Source organism: Aedes aegypti, chromosome 1, assembly GCF_002204515.2.
Source record: "Aedes aegypti strain LVP_AGWG chromosome 1, AaegL5.0 Primary Assembly, whole genome shotgun sequence".
NCBI classification, from domain to species: Eukaryota; Metazoa; Arthropoda; class Insecta; order Diptera; family Culicidae; genus Aedes; species Aedes aegypti.
In genome coordinates, this window is record NC_035107.1 from 151,164,926 (window position 1) to 151,187,188 (window position 22,263).

The 22,263-nt window shown below is 36.3% G+C and overlaps 1 protein-coding gene across 3 annotated transcripts in view; it reads left to right on the forward strand.

The window, feature by feature from the left end:
- The window catches only part of LOC23687751 (gamma-glutamyltranspeptidase 1), a 698,533-nt gene that overhangs the window by 201,636 nt on the left and 474,634 nt on the right, over positions 1-22,263 (forward strand). For all 3 annotated transcript variants that reach the window (XM_021851045.1, XM_021851035.1, XM_021851054.1), the window contains exon 3: positions 256-486. In XM_021851045.1, coding sequence (XP_021706737.1) covers positions 256-486 — 231 coding nt within the window. The remainder of the gene's footprint in view (positions 1-255; positions 487-22,263) is intronic.

A 22,263-nucleotide genomic window follows, 5' to 3' on the forward strand; every position in this document is an offset into this window, starting at 1 on the left:
GAATAGATCTGCCAGCGATCCAAACATTTTTTTCCTTCAATAAATTGACGCACAGGGTTGTTGTTCCTAATTTTAAGATGAAAGAAACATTTCCTAATAATTTAGTTTTATTAACATCATTTATTGCATCGTATCAATTTATTATTCCTAAAGCATTACGCAATTTGTGTAGCGGTCTAATTTATCGCAATGATGATGAAATTTATTCCCATATGTTATTTGAGCGTTGTTGTCATTAAATTTTTTTTTTTTCAGATTTGTAACAAAGCGGTTTCACGTATTTTGCATAGGCTCTCTGTTTGCCATTGCATTTATGTATTTTCAAAAACCGCCACAGATTATTCGACAATCCGAGTCATCCCGCCAACTTATACCGCCAAACCCTCAAAGTACGGACACGAAAGTGACACCATCATACACACCTTTACATATTTTCCAGAAAGCTGCAGTGTGCTCTGATTCAGAAATATGCAGTGGCATTGGAAGGTAAGCATTCATTTTAAGTTAGATTTAGTTCATAGTTATTTGAGTCTACGAGGTAAGTTGATTCAATCTGGAAAAAGTTTACTCGATGCGTGAAGCGTCGAAAATTTTTACCCGGCAAGGCATAGGAATTGAATTTTCAAATGCTTAATTATAGAAGTTACTACGTACGATCACCGTCGGATTCTAATAAAAGATAAACAATAGTTAATTGCACATTTAAATTGCCTAGCTCTAGGCTATTCCAGCCTAGGGATTTATACAGCAGGGATTCGTTCGTTGGAAGATGACTTCCAAGCAGCGAATCCGACCCGTTAGTTGGAACGACTGACAGCTGGTGAAAATGTTCTAGACTCATCTGGGGATCAATCGTCACGAAACGCACATATACATGCACATTTGTTATACAGGGTGTTTGGTTCCATGTTTTTAATAATTGGAGGGTAGATAGGTCTCCATGAGATATGAAAAAGTGCCCATGGAACATAGGGTCGCAAATCACTGCTAAGTGAGTTATTCACGATTTTAAGATTTTCAACTTGTTCAAGTTTGCAAAAAGTGACGGAAAAATCAGCATTTTTCGACGTATTTTTATGAATTTTATTAAAATTATCGTAATTAATGTTAAAAAAGTTCTTCTACAAAATATGCATTAACTTGTTAGCTACCAAAGTGTCTTTGAGAGCAAAAGTGTATCTCTTGTAGATTCGTCACAATATCATGTTGAAAGTTGTGCTTCAAAGAGCAAAAAAATCAAAATAAATATCGGCTGATAACTCTATTCGTTCGTCCGTTCGTGTGTTGATGCCTCCGCGTGTGGATGAAGTGCTCGGAAACGACAGATGTCGGTCGTGCCGAAGCGAAGGGGAAATGAAATCGCTTCGCAACATGCGCCATTTTTTTCTTGTCTTCGCGGCGTTTGGTTTGCAAACAGACGCATAAATAGATTTAGTGCGGTCGCCGCACGACCACCGCAGTAGCGAAAGTGTGTTCATAAAGACTGATCCCTTTGAATTCCTCGCACTAGTAGCTGAGCTACGGTGCAGAACAGATGGGGGGTGCGCTTGCGCGTGTAGCGAGGACTCAATTTATGCATTTCTCGCCTATGACGTGGAACTTTTGATGCATTTTGAAGGGTTTTAGGTCGTCTATTAATTACATAGAGGTGGACAAGTGAGAGCACGCTAACATGAAAGTACCCATTAAATGGGTTTCTTGTACCCATTTTTATGGACAGTATGGAAATGTCAGAAAAAGGGTACTTTTCAGTGACATAAAAAAGGGTATTTTAACCTCACTATGAAGTATCTTTCTTGGCAATATAAATGGGTAAATAGTGCACATGATAGTCAATAGCGCCATTTTCCAATTTAGTTTGTTTACCGCTCGGTGTTGTGAAAAACTCATGTTTTTTGATATATATATTCAATATCAATTATGGAAGAAAATATTGCACGTACAATTTTCCGACACGTAAGTAATATCAGTGGATTCTTTCCGATAAAGTGGATTCATTATTAATCGTTTTTTTGATTGCAGAATTTTGGACGACTGCTGCTGATTTCACTGCCGACTGCAGCAATTCCCGTAGTGCCTGGGTTGTCTGCTAGATGTTCACCGAAATGATCACAAAGATGTAGAATTTGTTTGTTAAACTATGAAATAAATGTACGTTGTGTTTTATTAAGTCTCTTCTGCTTTTCATCATTATACAGAACTTTTCAATTCAGTATCTTTGCCATAACCTCAATCTGCAGCATCGCTCCTAAAATAATGGGGTTTTATTACCCATGTTCTCATGAGAGGTCAAGAGTGAAAAATACCCATTATTTGAAGTTCGATGCGAATACTCTTTAATGAGTAAATCGACTTTACTCTTTTAATGAGTTATGCCACTTTTCTTGGAAATGGGTATTATTTTACCCATTAAAGGGTACTTTTATGTTAGCGTGAGTAGAATTTATGACGTGCCATTCACGCCGTTGTAAAAGTACAACACTACCAAGTAAACCTCGCCCGTGATACACAGCACGAGCAAGGTGAATTCTTAGGTTCAATAAAGTAATTTAGGTATCGCACTAATGCTCAGCGTGAACTGTTGGAGCAGCAGGATGAAATATCTCACAAAATTAGTGACCGTCTATCCTACTACAGATTGGTTTTCTGTATAAGGTTGCTTACAAATTATGTTCAATAGATCAATAATCTCTCAGTTAACTATTTTTATAAAATCAAATAATAGACCTACATGTAATATTTCATATAATTTTCAGTGTCGTATCCAGAAAATTGCTCAGGGGAGACGAACGACGCAAAAAAGTGGATATTTTTACAAAAATTGGGATGGCTTAAGACGGTTCAACCACATCATTTTGTTTTTCTTTTATCCAGCAAAATAATAGAATAACTGCATAAAATTAAGAATTTCTTTTGAAATTGAGACTTTGGCAGTTTAATAGGTTCTATGTGCAGTCACAACAATTAAAAGTCACAATTTGTAGATCAGTACTTTTCTTAAAAAAAAAGCCTGACACCTTGCAATGTTTGTAATATGAAATCAAATATTTTGAAAAAAAAAAAAAAAAAAAAATTCATCAAATTCCAACATTTTTACTTCATTATTGAAACAATTTATGATAGATTGAACGAAAACGACACAATTTTATCAAGCAGGTTGATGCGGTTCTTGTACAAGAATAATAAAATATAAATAAACCTTTTGTTATGCTCTAAATCAAATAGTAATCAGATCAGTACCCAAATATTTGTGGTTCAAAATTTCATTTTCTTCTCTCTCTCTCTCTGTTGAGTTACTGAGTCTTATTTTTTTAAATTTGAATTAAAAACCAAGAGTAGTGTTAATTTTGAACGATAACATTTGAAATATTTGCAGTTTGCTCTAATAGATGGAAAATTAGAAATCAAATTGAATATAATTTAACAATTAAATGTATTAAAATGCTCCCACAGCAATTTACGGATGCTAATGGTTGTCACTATGGCAAGCCTGTAAAATTTCGTGAAGGGAAATATCCTTCATCATTTTAGTAACAGAACCTCCGAAATGTCAAGAAGGCGAAAGTGTAAACACGACACGTAGCAAAACATTTTTTGGGATGAACAATATTTCATTAATAGTATGTCTCACTATCAAGAACTTTGGTGATCACTAAAGCCTCTCACTAATTTGAATTTCAAATCCAAATGTTTAATTTTAAAAATAAAATTTAATTCACATTTTCAAAACTGAATAAGCCAAACATGCTTTTAGGAGCGTTTTTCGTATTTCAAGTGGTTTCACACCAAAAACTTACTCCAAAATCCACTAAGGTGGAGAAGGAGGGAGGGTTGACCCTCAAACACACCCCCTCCCAATGATCACTTGTTTCTGTTTTGTAGACAATATGATCTTAATTTTCTTTCTGGCGTTATGTCCCAACTGAGACAGAGCCCTGCTCCTCAGCGTAGTGTACTTATGAGCACTTACATAGTTGTTAACTGAAAGGTTTTCTCAGCCAAAGTTGCTGTTTTGTATGTGTATATGGGCAGAGGCATATACGTTTTAAATATTTTATATGGGACAAAGTCCACGAGACCCCTCCCAGCTCTGAAATTCTTTGGAAATGAGCATGTAGCTTAAGGACAGCCATAAAAGCACTGCAATATTAAATAAATGAAAAAAAACTCTAGTTGAATTAAATGGTATAGTACTAGATTCGGGTTTTCTTTTATTTATAGGTATTCCACTAAACAGCTCGAAGATTTAATACACAATATTCTTAATTTTTTTCATGATCTCAATTAAATGCTTTTCACACAAAACAAAAGCATGATTACTGCATTCAGATGAAAATATTAATTTAGAAAATATTCAAGATCTATCCTGCAATTTCCAAGTTGTTCCAATAATTTCTCCACAAATTCCTTCAGGAATTCTTTCAGTTAATGTTCTCAGGAGTTTCCCAGGGATACCTTCAGACTGAGACCACTTGAGGAATCCTTTGTCGGCCAATACCAGGCTGGTTTTTGGGAGGGCCGATCCGACAACGAATCAGATATTACCAGATACATCTTGCAAATGAACTTAGATAAATTCTTGGAGTATAACTAGCAGACTCACCATCTGTTTGGATTGGAGACAAGGTGTCAATGTCGTGTGTGAATTTAGATGGAAGTAAGGAGACGCACTTTGGAATTCATTGTTCAACATTGCACTCCAGGGTGATATTAGGAGACCAGCGAGCAAAGAAATGACACTATCATGACACGGTCACATCTTCTTCTTCTTCTTGACATTACGTCCTCACTGGGACAGAGCCTGATTCTCAGCTTAGTGTTCTAGCACTACCACAGTAGTTAACTGAGAGCTTTCTTTGCCAAAGTTATCATTTTCGCATTCGTATATCGGGTAGCAGGTACGATAATACTTTATGCGCAGAGAAGTCAAGGAAATTTCCATTACGAAAATATGCTGGACCAACCGGGAATCGAACCGAGACACCTTCAGCATGGCTTTACTTTGTAGCCGCGGACTCTAACCACTCGGCTAAGGAAGGCCTACGGTCACATATGGTCCTTGGTCTTGTGGACGATATCGGCCTCATTTAAATCGATCGCAGGTCAGTGGAGGAGGTTTTCGAGGCTCTGAAGATTCTGAATTTCTCCAAGAATTCGTTGAGGAATATCTGCAAAACATCCTTCAGCAATATTTTTAGGGATCACCCCTGATACTCCTTCAAGAATTGTTTTATGAATTTCTCCAGGGTTTTCTCCAGAAATTGTTTGGTAAATTCTGGCAAATTTTTTTCAGGGATTTCCTATGAGAAACATCAAAGGATTCCTCTAGGAACTCTAAAATTTCTTCGGGGATTTCGCGGATTTCACCTAGCACTCCTTCTCTTAGGAATTCCACTAGGGATTTGTTCAGAATTTCCTCCAAAGATTTTAACAGGAATTCTTCCAAAGATTCTATCAGGAATACCTCTTTGAATGCCTCCAGAAATATTTACAAGGATTTCTCGTAAAATACTTCCAGAGCTACCTCCAGGAATTCCTTAAATTACATTCCTTCAGCATTTTCTCCAGAAATACCACCAAGAATACCTCCAAGAGTTTCTCTGAGGATTCCTCTAAAAATACGTCCTCCACGATCTACACAAGAAATAACTTTAAAATTCTACTAAGAATAGCTCCAGGGATTCTTTAGGATTAACTTCATGGTTTCTTCCAAGAATACCTTCAGGTAGAGGAATATCTTTCAGGATTCGTCCATAAATTACTGCTAACTGGAATATCTCTGATGAATTGTTAGGAATACCGTCAGGGTTTTCTCTAGCAATCAATAATATATCCATTGATTTTTTTCAAGAGTACCACTAGGGTTTTCTCTAGGATTCCGTCAGTTATAACCCGATGAATCCTCTAAAGCAGTGATTCCTAAAGTGGGCGAATTCGCCCCCCTAGGGGCGATTTTCGGGTCCAAGGGTGCGAAAATTTGTAAAACAGAAATTGGGGAGCGAAAATCTAGAAAAAGCTGACATGGGAGCAGTTGAAAATTGTTACTTATAACCTTTGAAGAACACACTCAAGTACAACTATACAACAAGAAACTATTACTAATGCATCTGAAGGAGAATCATTTCTAAACTAAACCATTTTCATGATTTCCTTTATCTTAGACTGCTTAGAACTCTAAGCATGTTCCGTTTAAAATTATGATAGAAAACACTGAATGATTGTCAAAAACAAAATGTTTGTAATATGCATTCATTTTTTCCATATCATGTGAATGATCGGTATTTGAAATTTTCTCTGAATCGAAAAGATAAATCACTGATATCATTGAGAACACAGATAACATGTTTTGAAAGTTCAAAACATTTATCTGAGAATTTTAAGTAATTATCCCAATGTTCAATATTGAATACCAGGAACTTTTTTGTATGGAACTTTGAAATTAAGGACTGTTCATTTTATAAAATGGACACTTTGTGCATGCTGTAACTTTTAAATTTATTAATGAAATTTCAATCGGGTTTCTGTACATCGTTCGACTAGTATTTTACAATGTTGTGATAATAAAAAATCTCCAAAATAATTAAATTTCACACGAATATAGAACAACGATTAGAACGGTCGATTTTTGGAGGTTATCAAAACCAATGATTGCTCAAATTGACTGAAATATGCGACAATTTATATTTTTTATTTTCATAAAAGGCTTGTTCTTAGAAAACATCATCAATCAGAAGCCTGATGGTAAAAATCGAATTATTTTTGGAGCAATAACAGATATCATAAAATCATTTTTCCCCTATATTTTTTAGAGAAAAATATTTTAAATTTGAAAGGAACTGATATGATTAGATTTTTTTGGATAAAAGTACGCCCTGACGGAAGTGCTAATATAGTATTAATATGAAAAATAACTTACGCCTTCACAGAGTTACTTATTAAGTCCCAATGTCACATTGAAAGCACAATAGAAACACAATTGCTTCATTCTTAGAAGACCATTCAAAGTACATTGACAATCATCAAAATTGGCAACACTGCTGTAATGAAATGGATTCTATTTTTCACATATTGTTTTCATAATATGTTATTCTGAGATTACTTATCGAAATATTCGAAGAAAATCGTTAACAATTTGCTGTAGATCGATGAATATGCGTACAAAACAGAGTTGTTAACGTTAATCAACGATTAACATCGTTTCGATAATTCGTTGACGTTAACCTTAAACAGTTTACGAAGCATGCGTTGATTGCGTGGAAATACGAAGGAAAATAAGCAAAATAATAAACAAGCAGACGTCATCTTATGCACCTATATTATTTTGAATCACGAAAATTTGAACTAGTATCCTTTGATCATGGGCATAGCGACGTACGGAAAGAAAATCAGGAATGAAAAAACTACAAGACTAAACTATCCATATCTGCATATTTGTAACATTCGACAAAAGTAGGCTTTTAGTAAATGATATACCTAGTTTGCATATCATAGCAGTATTGGAGGAAACTAAAATTTAAAAAAATCACTATGAATCCATTATTGCTTATTTGAGGCTGAAATTTTGTACAACTCATGTTGCATAAAGGAAGAGTAGTCAAAAAATAATTCTGATAGAAATTTTGTTGCTACTACATTATGAGGCTCATGTATAATCTCAATGTGACTGTTATGCGGTTACAATTGCCAATGTGACAAAACAACTATGCATTTTTTTTCTAGAACAATCTCATAGATTTCGGTAAGTATATTGAAAGTATTTGTCATTTGATAACTCTCCCCGGTACAAACTCGAAATTTTCAAAAATGTCGATTTTGACAAATAAGCAGTTATGAGCATCGACACATGGAGATGATAATTATATGCAGAATAAAAGGACCGAAGAATTCATCGACATAGGGTGAGATATCGAGATGTGGATAGTCGACTGTATAAAATACTGTTCAGTTAATCGTTTTTAATCATTGTCCGATAACCGACAATATTAAGGGATATGCAAATCGAAGACATTTTTCGGCATACATATGTGTTTCATAAATTAAAGTGGCGATTCCAAAAAATATTAGCCTAAAGGGGGCGAAAGTTAATAAAGTTTGGGAAACACTGCTCTAAGAAGTTCCTCCAAGAATTCCTTTAGGGTTTCATCCAACAATTTCCTTAGGAATCTCTCCGATGATTCCGTCCGGAGCTTCTTCATTGGTTTCTCCAGAAATTCTTCAAGAGTTTCTCCCTGTTTTTAAGAATGGATTGATTCCTGAAGGGGTCACTGTAGAAATCTCCCTAAGAATTCTTGAAAAGATCATGAAAAATATCCTGAAATTATTCTAAGAAGGATTCTTTGAAGTTCCAAGAGAAAATCCAAGAAGTTATTCTTAAAAACAGGGAGAAACTCTGGAAGAATTCCTGAAGAAACCAATGGAGAAGCTCCGGATGGAATCCTTGGAGAGATTCCTAAGGAAATCGTTGGATGAAACCCTAAAGGAATTCTTGGAGGAATTCTTTAGAGGAATGCCTGCAGGAGTTACCGAAGAAAAGTTTAAACAGAATTCCTGAAAGACTCCCTGAAGGAAATCTTCATAGTTTACTTAGAGCAATCTTTTGAGATATTCATGGAGGTAGGATATTTCTAAAGAAATCTTTGAACGTTTTCTAGTAGGGATTCATGGGTTTATAACTGATGGAATCCTTGGAGGTGTTCCTATTTCATGGTGTTCCTGTTCATGGGGCCCAGATAGCCGTAGCGGTAAACGCGCAGCTATTCAGCAAGACCAAGCTGAGGGTCGTGGGTTCGAATCCCACCGGTCGAGGATCTTTTCGGGTTGGAAATTTTCTCGACTTCCCAGGGCATAGAGTATCATCGTACCTGCCACACGATATTACGCATGCAAAAATGGTCATTGGCATGGTAAGCTCTCAGTTAATAACTGTGGAAGTGCTCATATGAACACTAAGCTGAGAAGCAGGCTCTGTCCCAGTAGGGACGTAACGCCAGAAAGAAGAAGAAGAAGAAGTTCCTAGAGAAAACCCTAGTGGTACTCTTAAAAAAAATCAATGGATATGTTATTGATTGCTAGAGAAAACCCTGACGGTTTTCCTAACAAATCATTGGAGATATTCCTGGAGGAAAAAATGAAAGTATTTCTGGAGGAATTTCTGCAGGAATCTCCGGAGGAGTTACAGGATGTTACTAGACAGCTCCTATACAAATCCACGGAGAAATTGATAAAAATATCCTGAAGTTTATCAGGAGGAACCCATGGTCAAATTTCAGGAGGAATCTTAGAAGCTATTGCTAGCGGAATCTAAGCAGTAATTTATGGACGAATCCTGAAAGATATTTCTCTACCTGAAGGTATTCCTGGAACAAACCATGAAGTTAATCCTAAAGAATCCCCGGAGCTATTCTTAGTAGAATTTTAAAGTTATTTCTTGTGTAGTTCGTGGAGGAAACCTTGGACGTATTTTTAGAGGAATCCTTAGAGAAACTATTGGAGGTATTCTTGGTGGTGCTGAAGGAATGTAATTTAAGGAATTCCTGGAGGGAGCTCTGGATGTATTTTACGAGAAATCCTTGTAAATATTTTTCTGTATGAGTGAAGAACTAGCCATATGTGTTAAAATTCACATTAATAAAGAAAAAAAAAATGTAGATATTTCTGGAGGCATTCAAAGAGGTATTCCTGATAGAATCTTTGGAAGAATTCCTGTTAAAATCTTTGGAGGAAATTCTGAACAAATCCCTAGTGGAATTCCTAAGAAAAGGAGTGCTAGGTGAAATCCGCGAAATCCCCGAAGAAATTTTAGAGGAGTTCCTAGAGGAATCCTTTGATGTATCTCATAGGAAATCCCTGAAAAAAAATTGCCAGAATTTACCAAACAATTTCTGGAGAAAATCCTGGAGAAATTCATAAAATAATTCTTGAAGGAGTATCAGGGGTGATCCCTAAAAATATTGCTGAAGGATGTTTTGCAGATATTCCTCAACGAATTCTTGGAGAAATTCAGATTCTTCAGAGCCTCGAAAACCTCCTCCACTGACCTGCGATCGATTTACCGATATCGTCCACAAGACCAAGGACCATATGTGACCGTAGGCCTTCCTTAGCCGAGTGGTTAGAGTCCGCGGCTACAAAGTAAAGCCATGCTGAAGGTGTCTCGGTTCGATTCCCGGTTGGTCCAGCATATTTTCGTAATGGAAATTTCCTTGACTTCTCTGCGCATAAAGTATTATCGTACCTGCTACCCGATATACGAATGCGAAAATGATAACTTTGGCAAAGAAAGCTCTCAGTTAACTACTGTGGTAGTGCTAGAACACTAAGTTGAGAATCAGGCTCTGTCCCAGTGAGGACGTAATGTCAAGAAGAAGAAGAAGATGTGACCGTGTCATGATAGTGTCATTTCTTTGCTCGCTGGTCTCCTAATATCACCCTGGAGTGCAATGTTGAACAATGAATTCCAAAGTGCGTCTCCTTACTTCCATCTAAATTCACACACGACATTGACACCTCGTCTCCAATCCAAACAGATGGTGAGTCTGCTAGTTATACTCCAAGAATTTATCTAAGTTCATTTGCAAGATGTATCTGGTAATATCTGATTCGTTGTCGGATCGGCCCTCCCAAAAACCAGCCTGGTATTGGCCGACAAAGGATTCCTCAAGTGGTCTCAGTCTGAAGGTATCCCTGGGAAACTCCTGAGAACATTAACTGAAAGAATTCCTGAAGGAATTTGTGGAGAAATTATTGGAACAACTTGGAAATTGCAGGATAGATCTTGAATATTTTCTAAATTAATATTTTCATCTGAATGCAGTAATCATGCTTTTGTTTTGTGTGAAAAGCATTTAATTGAGATCATGAAAAAAATTAAGAATATTGTGTATTAAATCTTCGAGCTGTTTAGTGGAATACCTATAAATAAAAGAAAACCCGAATCTAGTACTATACCATTTAATTCCACTAGAGTTTTTTTTTTTTCATTTATTTAATATTGCAGTGCTTTTATGGCTGTCCTTAAGCTACATGATCATTTCCAAAGAATTTCAGAGCTGGGAGGGGTCTCGGGACTTTGTCCCATATAAAATATTTAAAACGTATATGCCTCTGCCCATATACACATACAAAACAGCAACTTTGGCTGAGAAAACCTTTCAGTTAACAACTATGTAAGTGCTCATAAGTACACTACGCTGAGGAGCAGGGCTTTGTCTCAGTTGGGACATAACGCCAGAAAGAAAATTAAGATCATATTGTCTACAAAACAGAAACAAGTGATCAGTGGGAGGGGGTGTGTTTGAGGGTCAACCCTCCCTCCCTCTCCACCTTAGTGGATTTTGGAGTAAGTTTTTGGTGTGAAACTACTTGAAATACGAAAAACGCTCTTAAAAGCATGTTTGGCCTATTCAGTTTTGAAAATGTGAATTAAATTTTATTATTAAAATTAAACATTTGGATTTGAAATTCAAATTAGTGAGAGGCTTTAGTGATCACCAAAGTTCTTGATAGTGAGACATACTATTAATGAAATATTGTTCATCCCAAAAAATGTTTTGTTACGTGTCGTGTTTACACTTTCGCCTTCTTGACATTTCGGAGGTTCTGTTACTAAAATGACGAAGGATATTTCCCTTCACGAAATTTTACAGGCTTGCCATAGTGACAACCATTAGCATCCGTAAATTGCTGTGGGAGCTTTAAATAACATGAAACTTGTTTTGTTTGAAAAATGACATATTCTCATATATCAGGGTTTTGGTGGGTTTCCAGCAGGTATTTTTTTAAATTTAATTCGTGTAAAATCATACACATTTATGCTTTGAATATGTTCCGTGAGTCAAATTTCAAATGATTTTGCCATCGCTAGAGTTACAGTTAACTTGATGTGATTTTTTTTTTTTTTTTTTTTTTTTTTTGGATTTTAGCCTCGGAAGTGGCCATTCATCCTTCAAAGTTTTATTTCTTAACAATGTCTTAGCTACAGTTCATAATTTGTTGATTAATTCAGTTTTCTTCAAGAAATTTTCCAATTTTTTTTCGTTTTCTTCTTCGTTTGTCAAAATATCACCTATAGTTAACCCTAGTTCACATTCCTTCCTTTGATCTTCGTAAGCCCTACAGTCCAAAAGCAGGTGAGTTACTGTAACAGGAACTCCGCATGTTGGGCACACATTAGTTTCACGGTTGAACAGATGTTGATGGGTCAATCTTGTGTGACCGATTCGTAGACGACTAATGGCCCTCCTCAGCGTTGGGTTTTGTCGGTCCTTCCACTGGAATGTTGTTGCTTTGATGTTTCTCAGAAAATTTGTACTATTGCTCCACTGGTTTTCCCATGCTAGTCTTATTTCATGTTTGCAACATCGTAGTGCGTCCTCAGCAGGAATGTCGCAGTTATAAAATTCGTCATCCTCGCCTGCTTTGGCCAGAGCATCTGCTTTTTCGTTACCTGAAATCCTCGTATGTCCCGGAATCCAGCATAAGGTTAGTTGTTTTCCCTTTGCGACTGTTTCAATTTCTTGTACCCAAGAGTGACGAGAGTGGCCCTTTTCTAGAGCTGTCAGAACACTCGCCGAATCTGTGAATATAACTGTAGCTGATTCGTTCGAACAGGTTTTAGCGATTGCAAACCAAATGGCTTTTGCTTCCGCTTTTTACTAAAACTTTCGTTTTCTGTTGCTACACCAAAGCCTACTTTGTATCTGTCCACTGAGCCATCCGTAAACACGTGTTGGTACAGCATGTATTTAGTTGAAGTTAAGTATAGGAACAACTGTTGAGCTTTTGCTGGTGGGTCACCAACTTTGAATTTCTGCTTGATCTCCCAGTCGATTCTAATTCTTGGTTCATTCCATGATCTGTCGCCGATCCGGTGCAGTATTGCAATCCTGGGTAATTCTTGCTGGGTGAGTTGTTCATAAGCGTTTTTGGCTCTTTCAACCGATGGGTAGGTTGTTATCGATTGTGATTGGGAATAGTTTTCAGGAAAAAGCTTAGTATCTCTCTCCAATAATCGAATGGCTTTGGTTATTTCTGTGAGAGTTAGAGTGTATTCAAATGGCAATTGTCCAGCTTCAGCCATTATAGACTCTATCGGGCTTGATCTGAAGACTCCCGATGATTCGCGAACACCTGCATTGAATAAAGGTAGTAGTCTCTTCATATTTGTTACGCTGCCACTGTTGATGAAGTTTATACAGAAGAAAATTTTGGGGAGAAGCATTGCCTTTGTGACTTGTAGCATTGTTTTACGCGTTCCACCGTTCATTCTATTTCCAATCACTTTGAGGAAGTTAAGCACAGTCTGAACGTTGGTTCGCTCGGCTGCTATGTGTCTTTTGAAGTTGAGTCGTTTATCTATTATAACTCCTAGTATCCTTGTATACGCTACTTCTGGAACTACAGTGCTACTAATTTCAATTGGTGGAACTGCTGGGTGTTTCCGCTTTCTGCAAATGTGCATACAACTTGATTTTTCAGCCGATATAATCATTTTAGTTTGTTCAGCCCATAACCCTAACGTCGAAGCTGCTTTTTGAATTTTTTGGCGCGCCAATTTAGGGTCCTTATCGATGGCCAGTAATACAACATCATCAGCGTAGACGAATATTCGTATCCCTTTCGGTATTTTCTCAAACACGGTCTCCATTAAAACTAGAAAAAGCGATACTGAGAGAATCGAACCTTGTGGGACTCCTGTTTCTTGAGTTCGACGCGTAGATTGCACGTCGCCAACCAGTACTCGAAAACTTCTGTTAGACAGAAAACTTTTGATGAAGTTGAGCATTTTACCGTTAACTCCCCAGCTCGTGAGTTTTGCAACGATTTGATTTCGGTCAGCTCTGTCATAGGCTTTTTGCAGATCAATGGACAGTAATTCACAGTGTTCGCCTTCGTCGAATGGTTTACGTAAGTCCTTCTCTAGTGCCGCAAAGTACGTGTCTACTCCTCTTCCTCTTCGAAAGGCGAATTGATGTGAATTAAATTTGTAATGGTTTTCAATGAAATCAACTAACCGTCTATTCACCATCCTTTCAAGAGTCTTATTAAAGCAGCTTAGCAGTGTTATCGGGCGTTGGTTGCCAATTTGTTTAGGATCTTTTCCTGTTTTTGATAAAGGAACGATCAATCCTTCCTTCCATGCATCCGGTATGCGCCCGGAGTTCCAGAGATGATTGATTGTGTTCAACATTTGCATTTTTATTCGAAACGGGAGATGTCTTAGCATCGGATAACTGATGTTATCGATGCCAACCGATGTGTTTCTACCTTTTTCGAGAGCCCACATGAGCTCGTCGATGCTAAAAGGAATGTTGAATTCTTCGTTGGGGGTTGTAACCGGCTCTACACCGTATTCAATCGTCAAGCAAGGATCTGCAGATTTTGTAACTGACTCGAAGAACTCCGCCAGATGTTCAGCAACCTGTACTGAGTCTTCTACAGTTTCACCGTCGATAACTAGCACTTGTCGTTGAAAACTTCTCTTTCCGCAGAAGGAATTTACTTTCCGCCACATTTCGTTGGCTGGACATTGTGGGTTGAATCCAGAGACAAACTTGTTCCACGAATTGGTTTTTGCCTCTCTGACGATCTTTTTTGACGCGTTTCGTGCCTGTTGAAACTCACTTAAAGCCTGTAGTCTGCGTGGATCGTTTTCGCCCATCCTTTTAAGTTTCCGAAGTTTTTTCCGCCTTGCTCGTATTGCAGCATTTACTTCTTGGTTCCACCATGGAACAGCTTTGCGGCCGATTTTTCCAGTCGTTCGTGGTATGCTTTGCTCCGCTGCGTAGATGATGTGCTGGGTGAGTTCATCAATCGATGGAGCGCTATCACGTGGAATTCTTTCCAACAGTATATCCTCAAACTCTACCCAGTTTGCCTGATCATGCAACCAACGCCTACGATGATGAATGCTTGTGATGTTGGCTATAGTTTTGAGGATCAGTGGAAAATGATCACTGGTGCGGTTATCCTCATCAACCATCCACCGGAGTCGCCCTGCTAGGTTTGATGATGTTATTGATAAATCAATTGCTGACGTGTTTCCAGTACGAGGGTCCAATCGCGTGTGTTCCCCAGTATTGAGGATGGTTAGATTATGTTTCGCTGAGAGCTGTTCGATTATTGCCCCTTTGGCATCAGTTTTTATGCCTCCTCAGAGTAAGCTATGGGAATTAAAATCACCCAGCAGTACGATAGGAGAAGGTAGTTCCGTTATCAGTTGCTTTAACTCATTTTCTAACTGGCTTGGTGAAGTATGGCAAGGTATGTAGATTGAGACATAAGTAGCACAGATAGGATGGTTGACTCTGGCGGCGATGACTTGCATTGATGAATTCACATGCAGAAAACTATGCGGGACTGATTTGCTAACAGCAAGGCCCACTCCGTTCTGAGATGGTGATGATGGCCCCGATAAAAATTTCCAATTGTACTCGGCATGTGAGAATCTATTCATTATTTCGTACCGCGACAGTCGAGTTTCTTGTACCGCGATTATGATTGGTTAATACTCTGTTACCAATAGTTGGAGTTCAGTATATCGTTCTTGAAGACCATTAACGTTCCACTGAATAGCTACACATTTTTCAGCTGGGCTGCACGTGTTTCAAGTAGCACGTGTTGACTCGACATGTACAGTGTTCTGAGAGGTCGACTGGCTGGTAGTGGTTCGCAATAGGTGTGAGTGGTTTTTCGAATGATCTGGAATATGCATGCGTGATTTGGAATTGTATGGGTACTTGCCTGTGAACACAGGCCCCCTGTACCAACTGCCGCCAAAGGCTCATCAGGACTAGCTGGGACTTCTCCGGTCAGGGTCGGTACAGGGAAAAGGCCTGGGGTTGTGTAAACCCTTGGAATCGCTGAATTATCCACGGATATGTTGCTGTTATACGATGTGTAACTTGTTGATGGAGGCTGTGAGTACAGGCCCCCCACACCAACTGCCGCCAAAGGCTCATCAGAAAATTCTGGAACTTCTCTGGTCGGGGTTGGTGCAGGGAAAAGGCCTGGGGTTGTACAAACCCGTGGAATCGCTGAATGATTTGTGATGTTGTTGCTGACGTACGATGTGGAGCTTGCTGGCTCATGAGGGTTGCTGACGTGTTTTCCATTTTTGTACAATAACTTTTGACTTCCATTTTTTTGATTAGTTTTAGGATTCATTGTTTGATGTTGTGTTGGTAGTGTAGCTTGCTATTGCCAGCGTTTTGATGGGATTTAATTTTGAGACATTTCTTCATCCGGTCGTGCTTCGGAAAAGCCTTCTTCTGAAGCGGTTTCATCTGCTGAGGCTGGATTCGAGGAGATTTCAACCTGTTTTTTCTTCCTGTTTGATTTTCGTAGTTTGGCCGGTTTTTTCGGAGGACTGGAAACGTGTCGCTTGATTTGCTGTTTTGCTTCGCTGCTTGAATATTGTGCACTTTTTCTGCTTTCAGACGTGTTACGGTGTTGCTGCCTCGTTTGCATTTATGATATTCCCGGCAGTTGCACTGTAGGAACACTTGCCACTATGTCACTTGGGGCTGCTGTTTGAGTTGTAGTTGTAATTGTTTGGTCGTTTCAGCAAGTTCGTTGACTGACTTCCGCAAGTTGGTGATCTCATTTTGAAGTTTTTCGTTTTCTACAATAAGAGCTCTGTTCTGCTCTTCCTGTAGTTTTAATTGTTGTTTAAGCTCGTTAGTCTCATCACCGGCAGCTTGAACGTTAATCAAACGTTGCTGCACGATGCTGGCGAAACTGCCTTTCGAGCTAGTGATTCTGGATCTATGTGCTTCTCTCGCTGCAGCAAAAGTCAGACCCTCGTCGACCTTAATTTTGATGACCTCTTGCTCCCGTCGATATACTGCACATGAACTTGATGATTAAAACTTGACTAAAGTTTGGAAAGAGCTTCAATTTCTAATTGTGACTGTGACTGTTTTAAGTTCATTTTAATACATTTAATTGTTAAATTTTATTCAATTTGATTTCTAATTTTCCATCTATTAGAGCAAACTGCAAATATTTCAAATGTTATCGTTCAAAATTAACACTTCTCTTGGTTTTTAATTCAAATTTAAAAAAATAAGACTCAGTAACTCAACAGAGAGAGAGAGAGAGAAAAAAAAAATGAAATTTTGAACTACAAATATTTGGGTACTGATCTGATTACTATTTGATTTAGAGCATAACAAAAGGTTTATTTATATTTTATTATTCTTGTACAAGAACCGCATCAACCTGCTTGATAAAATTGTGTCGTTTTCGTTCAATCTATCATAAATTGTTTCAATAATGAAGTAAAAATGTTGGAATTTGATGAATTATTTGATTTTTTTTTTCAAAATATTTGATTTCATATTACAAACATTGCAAGGTGTCAGGCTTTTTTTTAAGAAAAGTACTGATCTACAAATTGTGACTTTTAATTGTTGTGACTGCACATAGAACCTATTAAACTGCCAAAGTCTCAATTTCAAAAGAAATTCTTAATTTTATGCAGTTATTCTATTATTTTGCTGGATAAAAGAAAAACAAAATGATGTGGTTGAACCGTCTTAAGCCATCCCAATTTTTGTAAAAATATCCACTTTTTTGCGTCGTTCGTCTCCCCTGAGCAATTTTCTGGATACGACACTGAAAATTATATGAAATATTACATGTAGGTCTATTATTTGATTTTATAAAAATAGTTAACTGAGAGATTATTGATCTATTGAACATAATTTGTAAGCAACCTTATACAGAAAACCAATCTGTAGTAGGATAGACGGTCACTAATTTTGTGAGATATTTCATCCTACTGCTCCAACAGTTCACGCTGAGCATTAGTGCGATACCTAAATTACTTTATTGAACCTAAGAATTCACCTCGCTCGTGCTGTGTATCACGGGCGAGGTTTACTTGGTAGTGTTGTACTTTTACAACGGCGTGAATGGCACGTCATAAATTCTACTCTCACTTGTCCACCTCTATGTAATTAATAGACGACCTAAAACCCTTCAAAATGCATCAAAAGTTCCACGTCATAGGCGAGAAATGCATAAATTGAGTCCTCGCTACACGCGCAAGCGCACCCCCCCTCTGCTCTGCACCGTAGCTCAGCTACTAGTGCGAGGAATTTAAAGGGATCAGTCTTTATGAACACACTTTCGCTACTGCGGTGGTCGTGCGGCGATCGTACTAAATCTATTTATGCGTCTGTTTGCAAACCAAACGCCGCGAAGAGAAGAAAAAAATGGCGCATGTTGCGAAGCGATTTCATTTCCCCTTCGCTTCGGCACGACCGACATCTGTCGTTTCCGAGCACTTCATCCACACGCGGAGGCATCAACACACGAACGGACGAACGAATAGAGTTATCAGCCGATATTTATTTTGATTTTTTTGCTCTTTGAAGCACAACTTTCAACATGATATTGTGACGAATCTACAAGAGATACACTTTTGCTCTCAAAGACACTTTGGTAGCTAACAAGTTAATGCATATTTTGCAGAAGAATTTTTTTAACATTAATTACGATAATTTTAATAAAATTCATAAAAATACGTCGAAAAATGCTGATTTTTCCGTCACTTTTTGCAAACTTTTCGTAATTTGAGCCTTTGAATCATTTTCTACAAAAATTACGTCCAAGAAACTAAGATAGATTATATCATAAGCTTTCGATTCATGCGCTGAGATAAAATGTATGACGCATAGTTAATTAGATATGTGGTTCCAAAGATGAACAAGTTGAAAATCTTAAAATCGTGAATAACTCACTTAGCAGTGATTTGCGACCCTATGTTCCATGAGCACTTTTTCATATCTCATGGAGACCTATCGACCCTCCAATTATTAAAAACATGGAACCAAACACCCTGTATATATATATATATATATATATATATATATATATATATATATATATATATATATATATATATATATATATATATATATATATATATATATAAATATATATATATATATATATATATATATATATATATATATATATATATATATATATATATATATATATATATATATATATATATATATATATATATATATATATATATATATATATATATATATATATATATATATATATATATATATATATATATATATATATATATATATATATATATATATATATATATATATATATATATTATTTATTTATTTATTTATATATTTATTTATTTATTTATTTATTTATTTATTTATTTATTTATTTATTTATTTATTTATTTATTTATTTATTTATTTATTTATTTATTTATTTATTTGACGTCAAGCATTTTTGTAGACCATTCTAAATTACATTGTGTTCTTAATATCTATTTGTTTATATATTATACATTTGTTGAGTATACTCGATTCATAATACATTCCTCAGTTACTATTGTTTTGTATATCTAAAAAGTATTTTTTCAGTTTTGTTCGAGACATGTTAATGTCAATCATTTCACAATGCTGATTATATATAGTCATCATCTGATTCAACGGACTAAATTTAGCGTAGTTCGTGCGATGATGACCTACTGTGAACAAGTAACGATTGCGCAAGTGACGAGTTGGAGTATAAAAATTCAGTTTTGAAAGTATATCAGCAGAATCAATACGCTGTGAAACAATATCGGTAACAAAAGAAACCATAGCATAATCACGACGCACTTTCAGTTATTTCATATTGATAAGCATGCATCGTGATTCATATGATGGTAGAGGAAGTACTGACCAGCCTAAATTACGTAGTGCGTATAATAAAAACTGCTTTTGTATCGATTCTATACGTTCTTCATGTTTTTTTGTGTAAGGTGACCAAACAATACTACAATATTCTAATATTGATCTTACATATGCAACATAAAGTATTTTTAATGTGTAAGGATCACGGAAGTGTTGGCCAAATCGTTTTATGAAATTGAGCATATTTCCTGCGCTATGAATTATTGCATTATAGTGATCTACAAATGATAGTTTTGAGTCTAAGATAACTCCTAAGTCTCTTATTTTATCACATTTTTTTACATGTTCGTTTCCTAAAACAATAGACATATTTGGTGTGGTTCGTTTTCTGCTATAACTTATTAGGTTACATTTTTTATATTCAATTCCAATAAACTTTTGCAGCACCACGTGTAGAAAATCTGTATCTCATTCTTAAAAACATTATGATCGTCATCATTCTTTATTTCTAAAAATAGCTTCATGTCGTCAGCATATATAAGGACCCTCAGTTTGTTTAGAATATAAGAAATGTCATTAACATATAAAATAAAAAGAAGAGGGCCTAAGTGTGAGCCTTGAGGTACTCCAGATGTAACATGTATTGGATTTGATCTTTTCCCATTGAATTTTACTATTTGTTGACGGTCGTTTAAATAGGACTTGATCCACTTAAGGAGACTCATTTCAATTCCCATTTTTTCAAGCTTGAAAGTCAACATTGGAATGTCAAGTTTATCAAATGCTTTACTAAAGTCAGTGTAAAGAGCTTCTACGGAGTAACCTTTATCCATTGCACTCAGTGAGTAACTTACAAATTCCAGAAGGTTCGTAGTGGTCGAACGACCTTTGAAAAAGCCGTGTTGAGCGTTTGTTATACGATTTTTTATTTGGGCAAACATATTTTTGTTTACAATTGACTCGAAAAGTTTTGGAATACATGACATAATAGCAATACCGCGATAATTTCGAATGTCCGATTTCTTACCTGATTTATATATAGGTGTAAGGAATGATTTTTTCCATACCTTTGGAAATTGACCAGTTTGGAGAGACATATTGAATAACCAAAATAATGGAGTTGTGAGTTCAGTTGCTAAGTTTTTTATGAATCCGGGTGGAATTTCATCTGGCCCTGATCCTTTAGTGGCGTCCAAATTTTTAAGACCAAACAAAATGTCTTGAACATTTATAGAATTAACGCCAACATCACTCGGAAAGTCAGCAAAATGTGAAAAGTAAGAATAATCTCGATCGTTTTCCGAAAATGTTGAATAATTTTCTTGAAAAAATTTTGCGAAAAGATTGCAAATATCTTCAGAATTATTTCCTACTTTTTCATCCAAAGTCATTGTTGATGGAAAGTTGCACGATTTGAGTTTAGTTTTAACGTAATTGAAAAAATTCTTTGGACATGACTTTATTTCATTTTCAGTTTTTATGTTGTACTCGGTAAGTGCTGTAGAAATGGCTAAATTGAGTTGGTCGCAAATAACCAAATATTTTTCTAAATCGTCTGGTTTTTTTATATCTTCTGTAAACTTTGTGAGCTTTTTGTTTTCGATTTTTCAAATTTATGATTTGCTTGTTGAACCAAATTGGATTTTTTGAGTTGTGATTCCTTCGTCTCTTCTTAACAGGTACTTCCTCCCTAATGGTTTCCCACAATAAATTGTAAAAGATTTCTATTGCGCATTCAATATTATCTTGATTTCTCAAAACAGATTGCCAATTTGCGTTATCTAATTTAAGTCTAATATTAGTATGATTGGCTCTACTATAATCGAAAATATTCTCATACACATATTCGTGAGGAGTATGATAAATATGCATAAACAAAGAATATTCTATTGCCGTGTGAAACGCTTCGTTTTTCCATAATGGTGAAATTGACTCACTCACACAGAAATCTTCATGCATATTTGTCAGTAAAAAATCTAGGTAACAGTTTTGTTTATTTTTTACGTGATTTATTTGATTAAGGCCTAACGATGCAGTTTTGTCAAAAATAAATTGCAAAGTTTCATTATCGCCAACAACAGGGAGTAGAATACTCTCGTTTTCGAAATCAGGAATGAAATCTGCATTACGTTGATTGAAATCGCCATAAATATGCACCTTGTTTTCGGGAGGAAGTTGAGTTATGATTTCTTCTGCTATCAAGAAAAAACTCTCGTATGTTGACTTACAAGCCTGATCTGGGGGAAAGTAAACTGATACAAAAATATGAGTTTCGTTACCAATATTTGATTTAACCCAAACATGCTCAAATTCTTTAAATTTAGGTGAAGCAATGATTTCAGAACTGAAATTTGATGATATTGCAACGACGACTCCTCCGCCCGATCTTCTTTGTGTCAAAAGTAAGTCACGATCATTGCGAAATACGTTGTAATTGCTACCAAAAATTTCTTCACTTTTCACATCATCATTCCAACTTGTTTCTGTACCCAATATGATTGAGTACGATGAACTTAATATATTTTTATTAATTTCATTAATTTTAAAAGCACTTTTCATGCGATTAAAGTTCTGACAATAGATTAAAATTTCAGTTGGC